The sequence below is a fragment of the Strigops habroptila genome, chromosome 5, assembly GCF_004027225.2.
Source record: "Strigops habroptila isolate Jane chromosome 5, bStrHab1.2.pri, whole genome shotgun sequence".
Lineage (NCBI taxonomy): Eukaryota > Metazoa > Chordata > Aves > Psittaciformes > Psittacidae > Strigops > Strigops habroptila.
Genome location: NC_044281.2, coordinates 35,227,043 through 35,243,259, shown reverse-complemented (window position 1 = coordinate 35,243,259; position 16,217 = coordinate 35,227,043). Strand labels below are relative to the sequence as shown.

Genomic DNA, 16,217 nt, shown 5'->3' with positions numbered 1-16,217 from the left:
ACTGCCTGTATTATCACATAATCCACAGTCTTACAGTTTAAACAGCTTTAAAGTGTACAACTATTTGAAGAACTCATTTTTGAAGCAAAGCAACTGAGTTTGTATTTGACTGACAACTGAAAAAAAAACCCAGAACAGTCACGTGTACACACCCTGCTCTGGCACTGAATAGCAAACAACTGGATAGCAACAACTATAGCAACTAACCTGGACAGCAAACATATCTAAAGCTAATGTAAAATGAAAAAAAAAAAAAAAAAAATTAAAAAAAAAAAAACCACAAAAAAACCCACCACACACAAAAAATAAAATAAAATAAAAATAAAGGGAAAAAAAACCAAGACAAATGAAAGCCACCAAGTCGTTCAAAAGGACTACTTGCATCCAGACTCCCAAAACACTAAGCCATTAAAGTAACAGTGCATTTAAGACTACAGTCCCTTGGCATTGCCAAAGAATTGCCCGAAGTAAGGAGTAGGGTTTGGCACTTTATTCTTTTGTTCCTCTGAAATGCAGAAAGGCAAGGGCCACAAGTGTTCCCTAATAGTAAAAGCCACTCAGGAAACTCTGTTCAGTAAGAAGTAGTCTGGAGACAAGCATCTCCCTGCTAAGTTCCCTTTCCTTAACAGATTCGGCAACAGAGATGACACCGATTTGTCCACCCACTAACAGACAGACCATTTTGGCACAGACTGGTAGAGCACCAGACATCTGCTAATGTGTGCATCTGTAGTGGAAATATGCACCTACATCCTTAAGTACCACTTGACAGCATTTGACACGGTGGAGAATAAAAGAATCCTCCCCAACTCCACAAAACGAATATAAATACCAACACCTGATACACTTCCTTACTTCGCTGACCATGCCCAGTTCCCCCTCCCAATACTAGTCTTTACTGTAAGTTAGGATAGGAGCACCTTCAATTCTTGCCATATACACACAGAAGCTTTTCTAAAAGCTGGTCAGCCACCATGAAAATACCCGAAGTAACATAGATGACTCACAGCTGTTTGTGGTATAAAAGCCTTAACTGTACTGCAGCACCTATGCAGAAATTAAGCCTGATGTTGTCAGTATACCCTGGTTTCAGCTGTGATAGAGTTATTTTTCTTCCTAGTAGCTGGTGCAGTGCTGTAGTTTGGCTTTAGTCTGAGAACAATGCTGATAACACACTGACGTTTTAGTTGTTGCTCAGTAGCTCTTACGCTGACCAAGGACTTTTCAGTCTCTCATGCTCTGCCAGTGAGGAGGGGCACAAGACCAAAGACAGGACACCCGACCCAAACTAGCCAAAGGGGTATTCCATACCACAGCACATCATGCCCAGTACATAAACTGGGGGGAGTTACCCAGAAGGGACTGATTGCTGCTTGGGTCAGGCTGGGTATCGGTCAGCAGGTGGTGAGCAATTGTGTTGTGCATCACTTGTGTTTATTGTTGGTTTTTTCCTTTTTCCTCTTTTGGTTTTGTTTTGGGTTTTTTTTTTTTTTTTTCCCTCTTGTTATTTCCTTTATCATTACTAGCATTATATTGTACTTTAGTTATTCATCTGCTCTTATCTCAACCCATGGGGTTTACAGTCTTTCTATTCTCCTCCCTATCACAGGGGGTGGTGGGGGGGTGGTGGTGGGTGAGGAACAGCTGTGTAGTACTTACCTACTGAGTATAAACCACAACATAGTATTACTTTGCTTCTCTATGAACTATAATTACTATTTCATGTTATGGTTAGCTGGTTTAGTTTAAGCAAGATTTCTTTTGAAGGGAAGTTTGTTAATGGAAACTAGAAATCTAGTCTGAAGAACAATGCTCAAGTCTTTGGCTGGCTGTTCTTTGGCTTTAAAAAGGCCATACTCCTTAACAATGTGTCCGCTGAGGTTTCAATCAGCACATACTAGAAAAGCATAAACATTTTTGTTTAAGACTGTATGTTACTCATATACTTGTAAGCCACTCCCCTAACTCCCATAAAAGAATAATAGTTTGGATTTTTCTTCTCTCTCTCTTTTTTTTTTTCTGGCTATAGAGCTGTAAGGCTCACCAATTATATACCAAGTTATAGCTGCTATGCATCTCTCTGTGGTACCCTCATCCTCCAAATAAGGCATAAGGAGTATCTGTAAGAATCCTAATGGGGGAACAGGGGAAAAAAAGCCCTGCATGTGGTGTGTTGACTCAGGCTGGGCATCAGGTGCCCATCAAAGTCACTCTATCACTCCCCTCCTCAGCTGGACAGGGAGAGAAAATGTAACAAAAGGCTCAGGATTTGAGATAAGGACACAAGATCACTCAGCAATTACTGCCACAGGCAAAACAAGCTCTGGGGAAAAAAATTTAATTTATCACCAATCAAATCAGAGTGGGACATTGAGAAATAAAACCAAATCTTAAAACACTCTGCCCCCACCCCTCGCTTCTTCCTGGGCACAGGGGAACAGGGAGTGGTGGTTGTGGTCATTTCATCACACATTATTTTTGTCACTCCCTCCTCTCTTCACACTCTTACCCTGCTCCATGGGAGGCAGTTTTTCGTAAACTTCTTGAACCTGAGTCTGCCTTGGAGCTGGCTGGCATTGGCTCTATTGGACATGGGGGAAGCTCCTAACAGCTTCTCACAGAAGCCACCCCTGTAGCTCCTCCACTACCAAAACCTTGACATCCAAACCCAAGATACTTCAATTAAACAGAAAAAGCAAGACCCTCAGTCATGCCCACGAACACCCCCCAAGAGTTACCACTGGGCAGTAAGTTCTAGACTAAGCCAGCTATCTTGGTTTTTACACATCCAGACAAACAAAAGCTCACCCTGGCATTTTTGTCCTGAATGTTTTTGAAAGGCACTACACAAAACTGAAGTCTTTCTCTCCAGCACTTGACAGAATTAAGTTCCCTTTTGCTACCATACAACTATACAACACTAACCATAATCTACACTAAAAGACTATTTATTCAAGCATTTAAAAATACACTCAGAACAAAATGCTAGTCTGTTACAGGGACAGGGGAGCCTGAAGATAAGATCCTGAACCTCACACCAAACTGTATCCTACTTTTTCTTCCACCCCTCACCTTGGGCAAGGAGCAGGGGACATCACATAAATCCCATTAAAAGAACATATCTGCTAATAGTAGCAAAGCTTAAACTCAGCAACTCCTTTAGCAGATCACAGTTACCAAAAGGCAGGAATGCCATCAGAAACAAGTCTGTTCAAATCTTCACAGCATTCTTATATAGAAAATATCCCAAAAAGCCATAGAAAAAAAAGTTTTAACAGTTAAAGAATATATCCAGAAGTACTGATAGATCTGAATAAAGCACATTCTTGAACACAGCAAGAAGGCTATCAACTTTCCATCTTAGGAAGCTGGAATTCTCCAAAGCAACTGCCAGATTCTTCCAAAGCACAATATAACCAAAAGTAATTACTCATGAAAATCACCTTAAAGTTTTAAGGGGAAAAGTAACCTTCCTACAAATCCCACTAGAAAGTTGGACTTTCCTCTGTCAGGAACATTTAATAATTCCTAAGTATAACAATTGCAAGCAGTCTGATCAGAGACAATTAATCCTTTTTTCCAATGCAGAGCTTCAGGCTCCATTATGTGTATCCTATCCACTCACATTTATGGAATACTACTTTACTCCCAAAATAGGGAACCTGTTGACAGATACTCTTCAAGTTCTCTCAATCCAGGAACAGCCCTGCCTAAACCTACAAAGAAGCCTAAAAAGAGCACACCAAAACAATTAGAAAAAAATTATCTTCTGTAAGGGATGTTGTGTACTGGAATCTGTGCGGAAGTACTGACGTACTTACAGGCAAGATACATCAGTAAGATTGATCGCTTATTCACATAGGCTCACCAAGTTTCTCTCAGAGAAAACAAGACATAGTTGCCAAGGGAACATTTAAACCTTTAACCCATTTCCTCTACAGAGAGATTTCTTTGAGTTCAAAATTAAGATTTTCATTTCCTGTCATTACCTTAAGCAAAATTCACCTATAAGTGCATCCCCCTAAGAATTCCCGTTTGTTTTCTCCATATGCTAAAAAAGAGTTGAAAGCATTGGAAACTTTCATAGCATTTTCTGTGCTAGAAAAATCTATGCCTATGTCTAGAGATGGTGTACAAACCTCATGTTCAGGACTGACCAACTTTTCTTGCTCTGCTGGATTGGCTACATATTTTAACAGAAAGGTATAAGCCATCACCAATTCATTGAAAAACAACAAAAAACAAAAAACCACAAAAACATAAAAAAACCACACTAGCTCTTAAATCCTGTTAAAAATGTACAATCAAAAGGCCCAACAAACCCAGTAATACAGAAAAACCCAAAAAGCCAGTACTAGAAAGCAAAATAGAAAACCTAGCACAATAAAAATTGTTATAAAACTCTTAGTCACTTCTCTGCATGCCTATCTATTAATTTATTTTAACATACATGTTTGATGACTACTATAATAGCACCCTGACTATCCCTGTACTATTTCCTGTTTACAGACTTACTAAGCTCAACCATGTGTGCAGAACAGTCAGCAGGTGAGCTTATAACTTCCAGCACCCACACTGAGGAACTGAAACAGAATGCATTTATAACACTTCCATGTGACATAAAGCAAACACTGAAGGCTTTCAGTACAGAGTAACCCTTACTAGGGAACTTAAATCTTTTACCTAGCTCTTACCTCAAGCTCAATCACAGATATTCATCCCTGCTGGAGAAGTATTTCCAAAAGTAAGCTGCCTACCTAAACCACAAATAAGTTATCTTCCTTCACATTTACCTTAAACAGTCCCTGATTGCACTCATTGCTGTGATCATTTACCACTGGAAACAAGGTATTTGTGGCCTCACAGCAGACACTTGTGGCATCAGGCAGGACCACAACTAAACACTGAGAACTGGCCAACAATTAGGAAAGACTGCATCTACTTCTCACACAGCTCTTGAAAGAACCTGGCCTGACTCTGTTCAACGAAAATGATACATGCTTTTCTTTTCATGATCACCAAGGACTAACAGCTGGAGACAAAGTGACTAAATTGTTACTTTTCATTTGGGGGGGGGAACAAAAATCAAATCAACTCTAGGTTTCAGCAGATATTTCCTATTTGTATTTAGTACATGCATGAATAAGCTTACTCCATGAAGCAGGTGAACAAGAACACAATTAGAACCACAACTATTTTTTCAGTTTAAAGATGAAAGCCTAAACCTACCATGGATGTTTAAAGAAACTATCACATAGCATAAACTCTATTTTAGAAGATTATGCTTTAAAAAAGTTTACTTAATAAAGGTAATTGACAGAGAAACATATTTATGAGCTTCCTTGGATTTGAAAAAGTTCTTTATGCGTACTATTCTTAGAGGTACTACAGCCTTTACACATACAGTTTCCATGAGCAACAGGATCCTCTCAATTTAGGATACTTCTGATGAGCTCCTAAGACATCAATAATTTAATGCAGATGAAGTGCTGAACAAGAGCAACATGAACATTACAAATACAAGAATGAGGTGTTTAATTTTACCATGAGGTTTAAAGTCATATAACATATTTGATCCTTAGTTTCCTGGCTTTAAGAAACTGAAGTAAAAGATTACCAGCCTTCTTATTTACTTACTTAGTAATCTTAGCTTTGAGTCTAGCATCTTCAAAACAATTTTTTAATCAGACTATAAAGTTGTGCTCATTCTCAACCATTTTTGGAACTCAAAGCTTTATTCAGCTTTGCAAAGTGGCTTTAAATCTAGCCACTGCACTGGAGCTTCCCCATCCTGGCCTCAGCCATCACTTATAGACTAGACTCATTCCCTCTAATACCTCAGAATACCATATAGTTAACCAAAATAGATTTCCACTTGTATTTTTACTTTGTCAAGTTTGCTTTTTCACTTTACATGGATCTCCTAGAGACTTTGGAGAATCTCACAAGTTAAAACCCACAATCATGCCATTGTTTGCTGCTCTAAGAGAGCACCTTCTCTCAACATTCTTGGAGCATCGTCAACATCAAAATAATTGGCTATAGGAAGCTAACATTTAAATAGGAGTGGTCCCAACTAAGAATTGCTTCTGCTTGTTCCAAGGAAAACCACATTTTATTTTTGAGTCATTTGTAGGGGAAAGACAAACCACACTGCATGAAACCATACATTCGTCATATGGGTTGCATTTTATTTTTAAATAAAAAAAGCATACAACACTGCTAAAGGCCACACTGTGGAATACTACTCTGGCTGGCTGGGTTTAAAGAAAAAAGCAAAGGTCTTAAGTTGAAGGCCTGGAAAGCTCCTACTTAATGGCTGCAAACCCTAGAACTTAAGGGTGTTGCTGCAGACCAGCCTCAAGGTCTTGCCACTCCCAAAAAAATGCTACAAATTGACATGAATTTGAGCAAAGAAAAAAAGTACAACCACACAACACCAAAACCCTTGAAGTAAAAATTAGCCTGTATTATCTCTTCCTTAGACAGCGGGGGTTTTTTGTTTTGACCATCACAAGTTATTTGCATCCCAGGTTTTGCCTTAAGGATCCTGATTTCCAAACAATTCTGTTACTCTTACGACCCAGCAAAGTATTTCTGAAGCCTCTTTGAGCATTCAGAAACCAAACTTGTACAAAGGAAAAGGCTGCTTCTATGAAATTTGTATTTAGCAGATACCATTGAGATAACATCTGGACTTGTCATTCCAAAGTATACATGTTTCCTCAATTATAACCGGTACTTAGAGAACTCTGTGAATATGCTGTTAGACACCAAGTTAAGAACTGACAACATGCTAAATCTCTACCAAACTTATTCATATAGTTGTACTAGTAACTTAACTTTAATGTCAAAAATACCATGTTAAAAGATACCGCCACTTCCTCCCTTCTGAACCCAAATCATTTACTGGTTTTTATTTAGCATTAGTTTGAGAGGTAGGTTTGGCTCTTAAAAAACAAACAATGCACACCATGCTAACTAGCCAAAAGTTCGTTTTTGAGATAATTCTGTTAACACAAATACGTTTTATTGGTAATATGTAAACAGGCTAAGAAACCAGAAAATACAGAGCAAATGTAAGTGTGCTTTTCCAGAAAGCTGAAAGGTAATCTGCCTGATTCGCATTACCCTCTTTATACAAATGTAAATTCCATTTTGTTTCAAGCATTCAAGGTTAACTTTAATTCAAGAAGAACTAACAAAGTTCTATATGTAGAATAGTAAAACCAACACTGCTTATATTGCATATACGGCAAACTAATAACTAACAAAGCAGTCATTTAAAAATGTGTATTTTATGTTTTTGTGTGTATATTGTCTTCAAGTAAACTTTCAGCTGTTGGCTGTTGGAAAACGTGAATAGGTCAGCTTCTTCTCTGGCTTCTAAAAGTCTAATAGTAAATACACTTCAACTAGACATGCTTTTAGACATAAAGGAAACCATGCGTTCTAGAACAAAGTCCTAGTCTGGGGAAAAAGATTAGCAGACAAAAGTGAACAAGAGCACAAAGCCAAAGAAATAACTTACTTTTTTTTTTTTTTACTGTTACAGTTTAACGTAATGTTACTATACTATCAAAACTAATCAGGTATCTCTAGCGTAGTGAGCACTTTTCTCACTCTCCTTCCCATGGTTTTGATCAGTGAGTTCCAAAACGGGGTGGGGGGAGGAAATAACATAACCAGAAAGTGGGAGGAAGGCACAAGCACAAACTGTTCTCTGATCCTCCCCTTCGAGCACTGCAAGTTCCAACAGTTTTGTTAGCAGAAAAGAGTAAAGCATTATACCAGACTTCACACTTCAGCAAAAATACTGTTTTGTGAATCCTTGCATTTAAATGCTGGGTTAAAGGCTTTTGCAAGAAATTGCACTTAGCTTTCAACACCAAACGCAAGTTCCAACTGTCTTCAGGATATGTGAGCAACATTTCAAAGATGATAAACACAGGTAAAACATTCATCTAGTTAAACCCACTTCCATGTCAATGCTTGCAGACTAGCTGTAAGACACAACAGAAACAGAAGTAATGCCCTATTATTTTGCCAGTGAAACATGGAACGAGAAAGTGACAGTGATGGCTGGCAAGGCTCAATACAGCATTAGCCACAATGGAGTGTTTTATTTTCCTGTATGTCCAAAAGCATCTTATCAGATTGGTCCTTCAGTGCCATCGAGACCAGTCATGTTTAAAGTCAGACTGGTCACCAAAAACCCTTCAATAATCGTTCCTATCTAGACTCTATATACCTCATCTCATCTGTTCAGCACTAAATTGTGAGAATCTATTTCGGTGGGTCTTTAAAATTTGAAAGATTCACAATAGAGATCATATTGTTTTCAGCTGTAATATTTTCTTCTCTAAAAGCCTAATTCTTTTATGTAATAGTATACGATTTGAAATTCCAAAATTTCAAAAGCAGAATAAAAGGGATCAAAAAGGTTAGAGAAAACTTCTTTACATGTGAAGCACCAGAACAAAGGTTTCTGCCAGATATGTTTTTACATACATTTTTCAACAATTTCTTAGCAAGAATTAAAAGTTATTGAGCCAAAACAACTTTTTCTTTTTTTTTTTTTTTTTATATATATCAGAATTTGGCTTAGGATCTTCCTCAGCCTTACATGAGCATATCAGGAGTTGGCTCTATATACAAAATAATCAGGGAAGACAAGCCGTTCCATTTAAGTTGCAGAAAGGCTCAAAAGCTTAAAATATGCTCAGTCGAAGCAGACATTGGTTTGTTGGACATGCAGGAGTGGAGGCTGTTTATTTTAATTAGAAAGGTCCTTTTGTGCCAGACCATGCAGTTCTTGGTATTTCTTTGTCTACAATACATAGGACACAGATGTGGATTTCAGCACGTTTTGTAACAGAGTACACGCCAAGATCATTAAGAAAGAATGTCAGACTCCACAGTATGCCTCTAGTTGTGCTCCATCTGTTTTGAGCAAGCTTTAGTCCACCCGCTTGCCATGGGCTGTGAACACTGACCACGCATGCTCTGCATCTATACTATCCCAAAACACGGGAGAGAAAAGAGCAGCTAGACTGCGTAGCAAACATTCATGTAAAAAAAGGTGTGCCAGGCAGGCAGTGGAGACACTTACTTCGAAAAATTTGTCAGAGCCAGTCATTTTGCACTGCGCTAATTTACAGATTAGGTATTACCAGTCAAGTTTAGTGAGCAGACCCTTTTTGCTGTACATATTAGGATTGCCTAACTGTGAAGCTAAACTATTGGATAGAAGTGCTCTGATGATTTCACTGCTCAATTATGTAAATGATTTTAAACTTTCACACAGACAATACACTTAATCCCTAGATTTACATATGCTTACAGATTTCAGCCTGTAAAATTTAAGACCCTTTAAAAAAATCTGACACCTTGTTTGGTTAGAACAGCTGCACTGTTCTTACTGGAACTAGTTTCACCACAAGAAAGAATAAGCAGCAATGTGCAAGTGAAATATGTAGTTTCAGAGCACACTTTAACCAGTCTGATAACATGCTGATGCCAGAAACAGTGCTGGTTTTGTCCTGCAACTTTTCATTCTCAACACGCACTTACCTAGCAACTACACGAGCTGACACAGTTCAGTGCAATAAGACTGACCTCTTTCAAGCACACTAATTTTCATTCGGGTTGACAAAACAACCAGACTTACCCTCTGGCCACACAACTTTTGGACCCTGTGGAAAATGAAGAGTGAGCAGAGGCATGAAGGGCAGGATGGCCACTCCCAGCAAGAGGCCAGACAGATCTGTTTAAGCATAGCACAAAGTGCCAAGGATAACTGATACATGGTGACCGTATCTTTGCAGTTCTGTGGCAAGACAGACATTTCAGCACATCTCTCCATTTCAGTCACTCACACTATGACAGCAACTCCTTTTTCCTCCACAGGTGCAGCAGCAATTTATAGGCCTTTAAATTAGAAGCATACCAGAAGGCATTCAGCACCCAGCATCCTTCGTACTTCAGCTGGAACCACCCTGCCAGAAGAGTAGGCTACAAACAGTCAAACTCTCCCACAGATAGCCCTGCTGACTCAAAGATTAGCCTGTATACAGCTACTCCATCCACGCAGCATGTGGTGGTATTGTTTTTTAATTCCATTTGATGAATTATGTGTGTTTCAAGACAAAATGTTTGACAGCATGTTGGTTAACAAACAAGGTGGTAAGTATTTTTGTATTTACTGGTTTTAACTAAAATATTTGTGTTCCAAGAGCAAGACCCATCCAGGTTTACAATCAAAGCACAGACAGTTACATAAAACATCATCACCACACTAAGCCAAATACTCCTGATGACAATCCAATCAGAACTGAAGCTATGGCTTCAGCCACGTATTCTCAGATTTCAAGTAATTCTAGGGGTAGCTGGACATCTGGAAATGGTCAAACAACAACAATAGAAGCATTAAAAGTAGAGTAAGAGGATGCCTTGGAAACTCCCATGAAAGCAACAGCTCCAATCTTTAAAGTGGTGAAGAGCCTAACACTACTACCTACCTTCAGGTCACCTCCTGTGTGCCTCAAACAGTCTTTGTCTAGCTAAATGTAGTTACAGTTATAAATCAATATTAGAACCAAGCAACGCTTGCTGAACCTTTCACTTGTACATCTTTTGCTCCTTGCAAGGCTCTAAAATGATGGTGGGGAAGGCAGGCACTATAGGTACAAGCAGACAGAAAAGTAACTACTAGTACATGAGACAAATACATCCTCCTGTGGACTATTACAACTCTCCCACCAGTCATGACCACTGACCAACTTTACTGGAAAAAAAACCCATGTATTTAAACATGGGGGTAGAGAGAGCATTACAAACCAACACAGATGGGGGAACTTTCGTTTTTAAGTGAGGACAGGAAAAAACGCTAACAGATTACAGCAGACAGTCTGCTTTAACAGATTGCAAGAACAAAATGGCCATCTACTTTGTATTTAGGATGCTTCACATCTTTGCTTGGCACGAGAGGATAGTCTGATTTCATCCATACCAGGCTGTGACTGACAAGTACTCAGTGTGTTTACTATTAAATACCGTCTCAGCAACTGACATGTACACAATTGCTCAGACCTTACAAATGATAAGAACAAGTAATCAAAGCAGACTAAAAGTCAGGCATAGGCTCTATTAGAAGTTAACAAGATGGGCAGCACAAGTTTTTAAAAAGCTATTCCCACTGTTAAAGACTAAGAACTTGAGAAGCTGTACCACTTTGAGAAGTTTTCTGAGCCTCTGAGAGAAATTACTATCTGCTTGTTGGTTTTGGAAGCGAGAAAAGGAAAAACCTTGCAGTAATCATTCTGAAAACTACTGCAATAGCCAGTGTGTTTTCGAATTAATAACAACCTGTACTTACTGCAACAGCATCCCATACACATGAAGCTTTAAAATGAAAAGATATTTTAATTATGTGCTTCAAGTCTTCTGCTTCTTGACCGAAAGATGACATGCAATTAGTAAAAGGTATTTCACATGTTTAGATGCCTAAGTATAATAGCATCTATAAACCAAAGGGGGGGGGGGGAATCATTAAAATGAAGTTTTGCCCAAGATTATTATGTGGAGCAGTGAATTTGAACCACTCCCCATTTCCTGTGCATGACTCTGAGACAATTCAATGCAATTAAAAAATTTAATTCTTTACTAGTTCCATTCCCTAGTTCCTTAGAGCTTTAACCAAACTGTTGTAGTGGAGTTGATTAACCCCAAATTGCAAGCTCTCAAATTGAATTAGAAGTCAAGTTTGTTTGGGACATGCATGTCAGAACAAATCCCCCAAGTCAAAAGTCAGCAGAGGGCACTGTGACACACCTACAAATTAATATTTTGCTGCTCTTTTCTCCCTGAAAAATAGTAGGTCAGTCAGGAGAGAATTCTGCTGCAGCCTGAACAATTGCTCTCCTTCTAATCACTAGTCTAGACAATAGGTATTCCTGATGGCTGCCCAACAGGGCTTCTTGGACTTGCTACGGACAATGTAGGATATTCATCGCTCTCCCATACAACAGAAAGTCACCACACCAAAACTACACCATCACATAAGAGAGAACGCCAGGTCTCAGCAGCTACATCGTGATTAAAAATACTTCTATCTTTCTTATGGCCTTTAAGGAAAAGGTAGTATATGCCTTCTGAACACATGACACAAGTCAGAGAAACAAAGCCACTGGAACAGGTATGTCTAGAAAGAGACCAGGAAGAAAAACAGACCACATTGAGGAAGATAACATAAGGGACACTGAGAAAAAGGTCAAGGAGGACAGTCTCAAAACCACTGAAATTAAGACCTCTTTATCACACCACATCTACTTCTGTGCTACTTCCCACCTTCCTTTTCCACATGAATTTTGCTCTACGAAGCAAAGTTAAACAATAGTCTTGAAGCTGTCCAAGTTCTCACTGAACACTTTCCCCTTCCTGGGAAGCTGAACATTGGCAAGCTAGTTAAGTCCCACAGCTAAGAAACAAGGACACAAAAAGGTGGAGAGGATTTATATATAAAATTAGGGATTCCCTTTTTAGCAAAAATAATTAGGGCACATAAATGACTGACCAAGAGCAACCAGAAAACCAAACTACACAGAACTGCACGATACATTGTCCTTTATCGCCTCTTGCAATGAACCTATGGATAGCAGTAGCTATTCTCTTCATTCCCTGTACTACTGGTTTAGGCCCATGGAGGACTTAATCCTCAAAATGCAAACACAACCCTTAGCAATTCATTTCAGGGGAAAACCAACTAACTTCACCAGAATCCAGTCATTAGAAACTGGGGTCCTCACCATCGCTGGTGTTACCCTTAGAATCAACACAGTCTCAGTTGTTAAAACGAAAACTTTCTCATTGGTGCTTTTACATAACAAAGTAGAAACAGGTTCAGCAGCCACATTTGATGTACAGAAAGTCAGCGTATGCCTCTTGCCTCTAGTGCTTGTGTGTTGCCCATGGGAAGACCACATTGACAAAGTGCACCAACAGCAATTCTTCCCATAGCTTCTCTCTTCCAACCCAATGTCATCCTTTGCCAATCCTGGAACATGATGGTCTATTCACAAGTTTCAATTATCTGACAAGTCTCAGGGAAAGCAGGGAGAGGGAGGAGGACTGCTACTTCTCTAGGTAGCTAGTTTACAGCAGGAAAATGTATGTGGCAGTATGAGAAGACTTCGTGACAACAAAGTTTTCAGATGAAATTACACCAGATAGCTTAAAAGGGATGTTTGTCACCAACAGAACAGGGAAATCCTATTATACCCTGCTTTGGGTCATACAGTTCTGCTCCATACTTTGCACTAATTCAGACATTTGCTGGACTGCTTTGTGAGCAGATTCACTTCATTTGCCTGGCAAAAAGTCACACACAGCAAAATTCAGCTCAAGCAACCCAATAAGCACTGGGCCCCCCCTCAGTCACAGAGCCACTCAGCAAGGAGCACGAGGCAGACTCAGTTGCTCAAATATTACTCAACATTTGTTAGAGAATATTATTCAAATGAGCAAAATAACCCATCAGTTTCATGAACAAATAGTACAATCCACAAGAAGAAGACTAGAGGCTGCACCGGAGTTTACCTTTTCTCAAATAGAACTTGGACAATACGCAAGATGGTACTTCTCACCTAAGGAAGTTTGCCCCTTTGGGTGCCAAAAACTCAGCTTTACAAAGACTAGTACACAATAACATTGCCAGTCTACCTCTTCATCAGCTGATGACCTATACCCACCACAGACCCCCATTTCCCGCTCCCCAGCATTCTCCTAGCCCTTTCAAGCTCTGGCAGAAATTAAAGAGAAGAACAGTTACCAAACAGATTTTATAGCTTCACCTGAATCAATTTACAAGCAATGCTCACACTTTATGTGACAGGCATCAGCGGCCTGAGCTTCTTGCCTCTACAGCCCTAGGAAACATGCCCTTACAGCAAGAGACACACAGTGTGAGCAGGACAGACAACCTGTGCTCCCCAGGAGACCGGTGCTGGTTTTGCGGGCACTTCTGGGAGCAAAACGACCCTCTGAGGCACCAGACGGCTCAACTGCTGCCAAGCAAGTCTAATTGCCACTCTTGGGCAGAACCATAGCGCCCACTACCTCACTCCTTTCGGGGGGGGGGGGGGGGTGTAGAGGGGAAGAGAGATAGAGAGCGAGAGAGTAGGGTGCTACTGATTAAACTCCTAGCAGCGGAATAGTTTATTTAAACACAGCACTTCTAAGCCGTCGGATGATGCAGCACCGCGACACTTCGGCCCAGGCGCCCACTCCCCTCACCGCAGCCCAGCCGGCCCCGCACGACGCGGCCCCCGCCGCACCGGAGGAAGCCGCCCCACCTGCGCCGGGAGTGGCGAAGCCGGCCGTTCTGCCGCCCGCGGTCCAACGGCGGCTCGAAGGTCGCCCAACGGGCGCAGGGCGCCCAGCTAAGGGGGACAGGGTGGAAGGAGGGAACGGGAGAAAGGGGGGAAAGGGGTGGGGGGAAAGGGGTAGGGGCACCGCCTCCCTCGGCTCGGCTCGGTCCGGTCCGGCCCGGCCCGGCCCCGCCGGGGGAAGCCCCGGGCCCATCCACGCCCGGGCGACAAGCCGCTGCCCGCTGCCCGCTGCCCGCTCCCCCCCGGCCGGCACTCACACCACAGCCCGGGAGATCATCCAAGAGACCATCACGGCGGCGGCCGCGCGTCCCCTCCGCCGGCCGTGCCCGAATGGCGCGGCCACGCCCCTGTCCGCCCCATTGGCTCAGCGGCCGCGCGCATGCGCCCTGGCGGCGGCGCGGGCCCGGGCGTGGCGGGAGGTGTGGGGCGCGACCCTGCCAGCGGCGGGAGGAGCAGATGGGTGCGTGTTCATCCTCGGGCACGGCCCGGCTCTGCCTTGGCCCGCTCCGGTGGCGGGCAGGGCCTGCCTGCGCGGTGGGTTCGTCCTCGGGTGTCCTGCAGCACTGCCGTCTGGTTTTAGACTGCCACAGGAACACAGCTTTTGCACAGCACCAACGGAGCCTGTGCACGAAGGAGAAAGGAGCAGATAGAATGAATAAAGAGTGCAATAAGGCACCCTTTCTCCCCTCATCACTTCCCTTCGAAGCACAGCGACCAACTCTAGAAGAAAGGCAGGTTGGGACCCGTTGCCTTTACCTGTTGCTTGCATCCCCCATGTGCTCATATCCTATGTGCTGTAGGATGTCCCAAAACCTTCATTTCACGTGTTCAAGTCTCTCTTGCTGTGGGACACAGCGTGCCCAGCCCCTTGTGCGTGTGCTGGAGGGGTTGGATGAGGGTGCAGCACTTTACCCAGTTGAAGTCCTCACTTTGAGAGCAGAGCTGTGAAGCCGGCTGACTCCCCAGGGCTCCAGCACCTGTATGAACTGCTGCAGGTAGGTGCTTCTCCTCCATACTTGTTTACAAGCACTCAGTCCCCACGGCTGTCTAAGGACACATCCTTATACAGGCCGTGCAGACTGCTACGTGTAGTTGATCCAAAACTTCAGGTAACTGTGAGGGCAGGAGAGCATGTGTGGGAAGGATCAGTGCCAGTGTGCCTTATTACATTTGTTCCTTCCTTAGCAGCCACTGCCCAAGGCAGGACACTGGGTAAGACCGTGCACAGCATGACCCAGCCTAGATACTCTTGTCAAGCTCATGGTCTGGCAGGTCAAGACATGCAGGGGAAGCTGACTACTCCCTGATGCCTTAGCTAATCCATTGCAATCCAACTTTGCATACCAGCTTTACATGTAATGCATAACTGTTCGTACACGTAAAAGGAGAATATTTTTCCAAAACAGACTGCTTTCTCTTTTCTCTGAAGAGGAGGTTGTAGAAAGTTCTGCCCATACCATTGCTGGAAACATTCAACTTTACTCTTTTCATACCAACAAATCTAACAAAGTGGTACCCAAAGCAATAGCTGCCAATGCTACTGAACATGCCAATCAGCAGTTCGGGCAAAGAGGTTGCTGTTTTCAACACCATTCCTGCTGACTCTCTCACAGTGAATGACATACCAAGGTCAGCATCACAATCTATAGCAGAAATCAGTTCTTCAACATATACTTATGTGAGGATAATATGTAGTTTTCCTGCCTACCATACAGTGAGAAGAAATGGCTTAATCTTTGTAACCCATTGTCTTATTCAGATGAGAGGTGCAAGGTGAGTGCAGTATGGTTTCTGTTCCACAGGCAAGCAGCAGAATTCCTCACCTCCTCA

The 16,217-nt window shown here is 41.9% G+C and overlaps 1 protein-coding gene across 1 annotated transcript in view; it reads right to left on the bottom strand.

Annotated features, from left to right (window-relative positions):
* REEP3 (receptor accessory protein 3) overlaps positions 1-15,172 on the bottom strand; it is a 42,071-nt gene extending 26,899 nt beyond the window's left edge. The window contains exon 1 of the mRNA XM_030488747.1: positions 14,645-15,172. Within this exon, the coding sequence (XP_030344607.1) occupies positions 14,645-14,676 (32 nt within the window). The 5' untranslated portion in view covers positions 14,677-15,172. The remainder of the gene's footprint in view (positions 1-14,644) is intronic.
* Between the last annotated feature and the right edge of the window lie 1,045 nt (positions 15,173-16,217).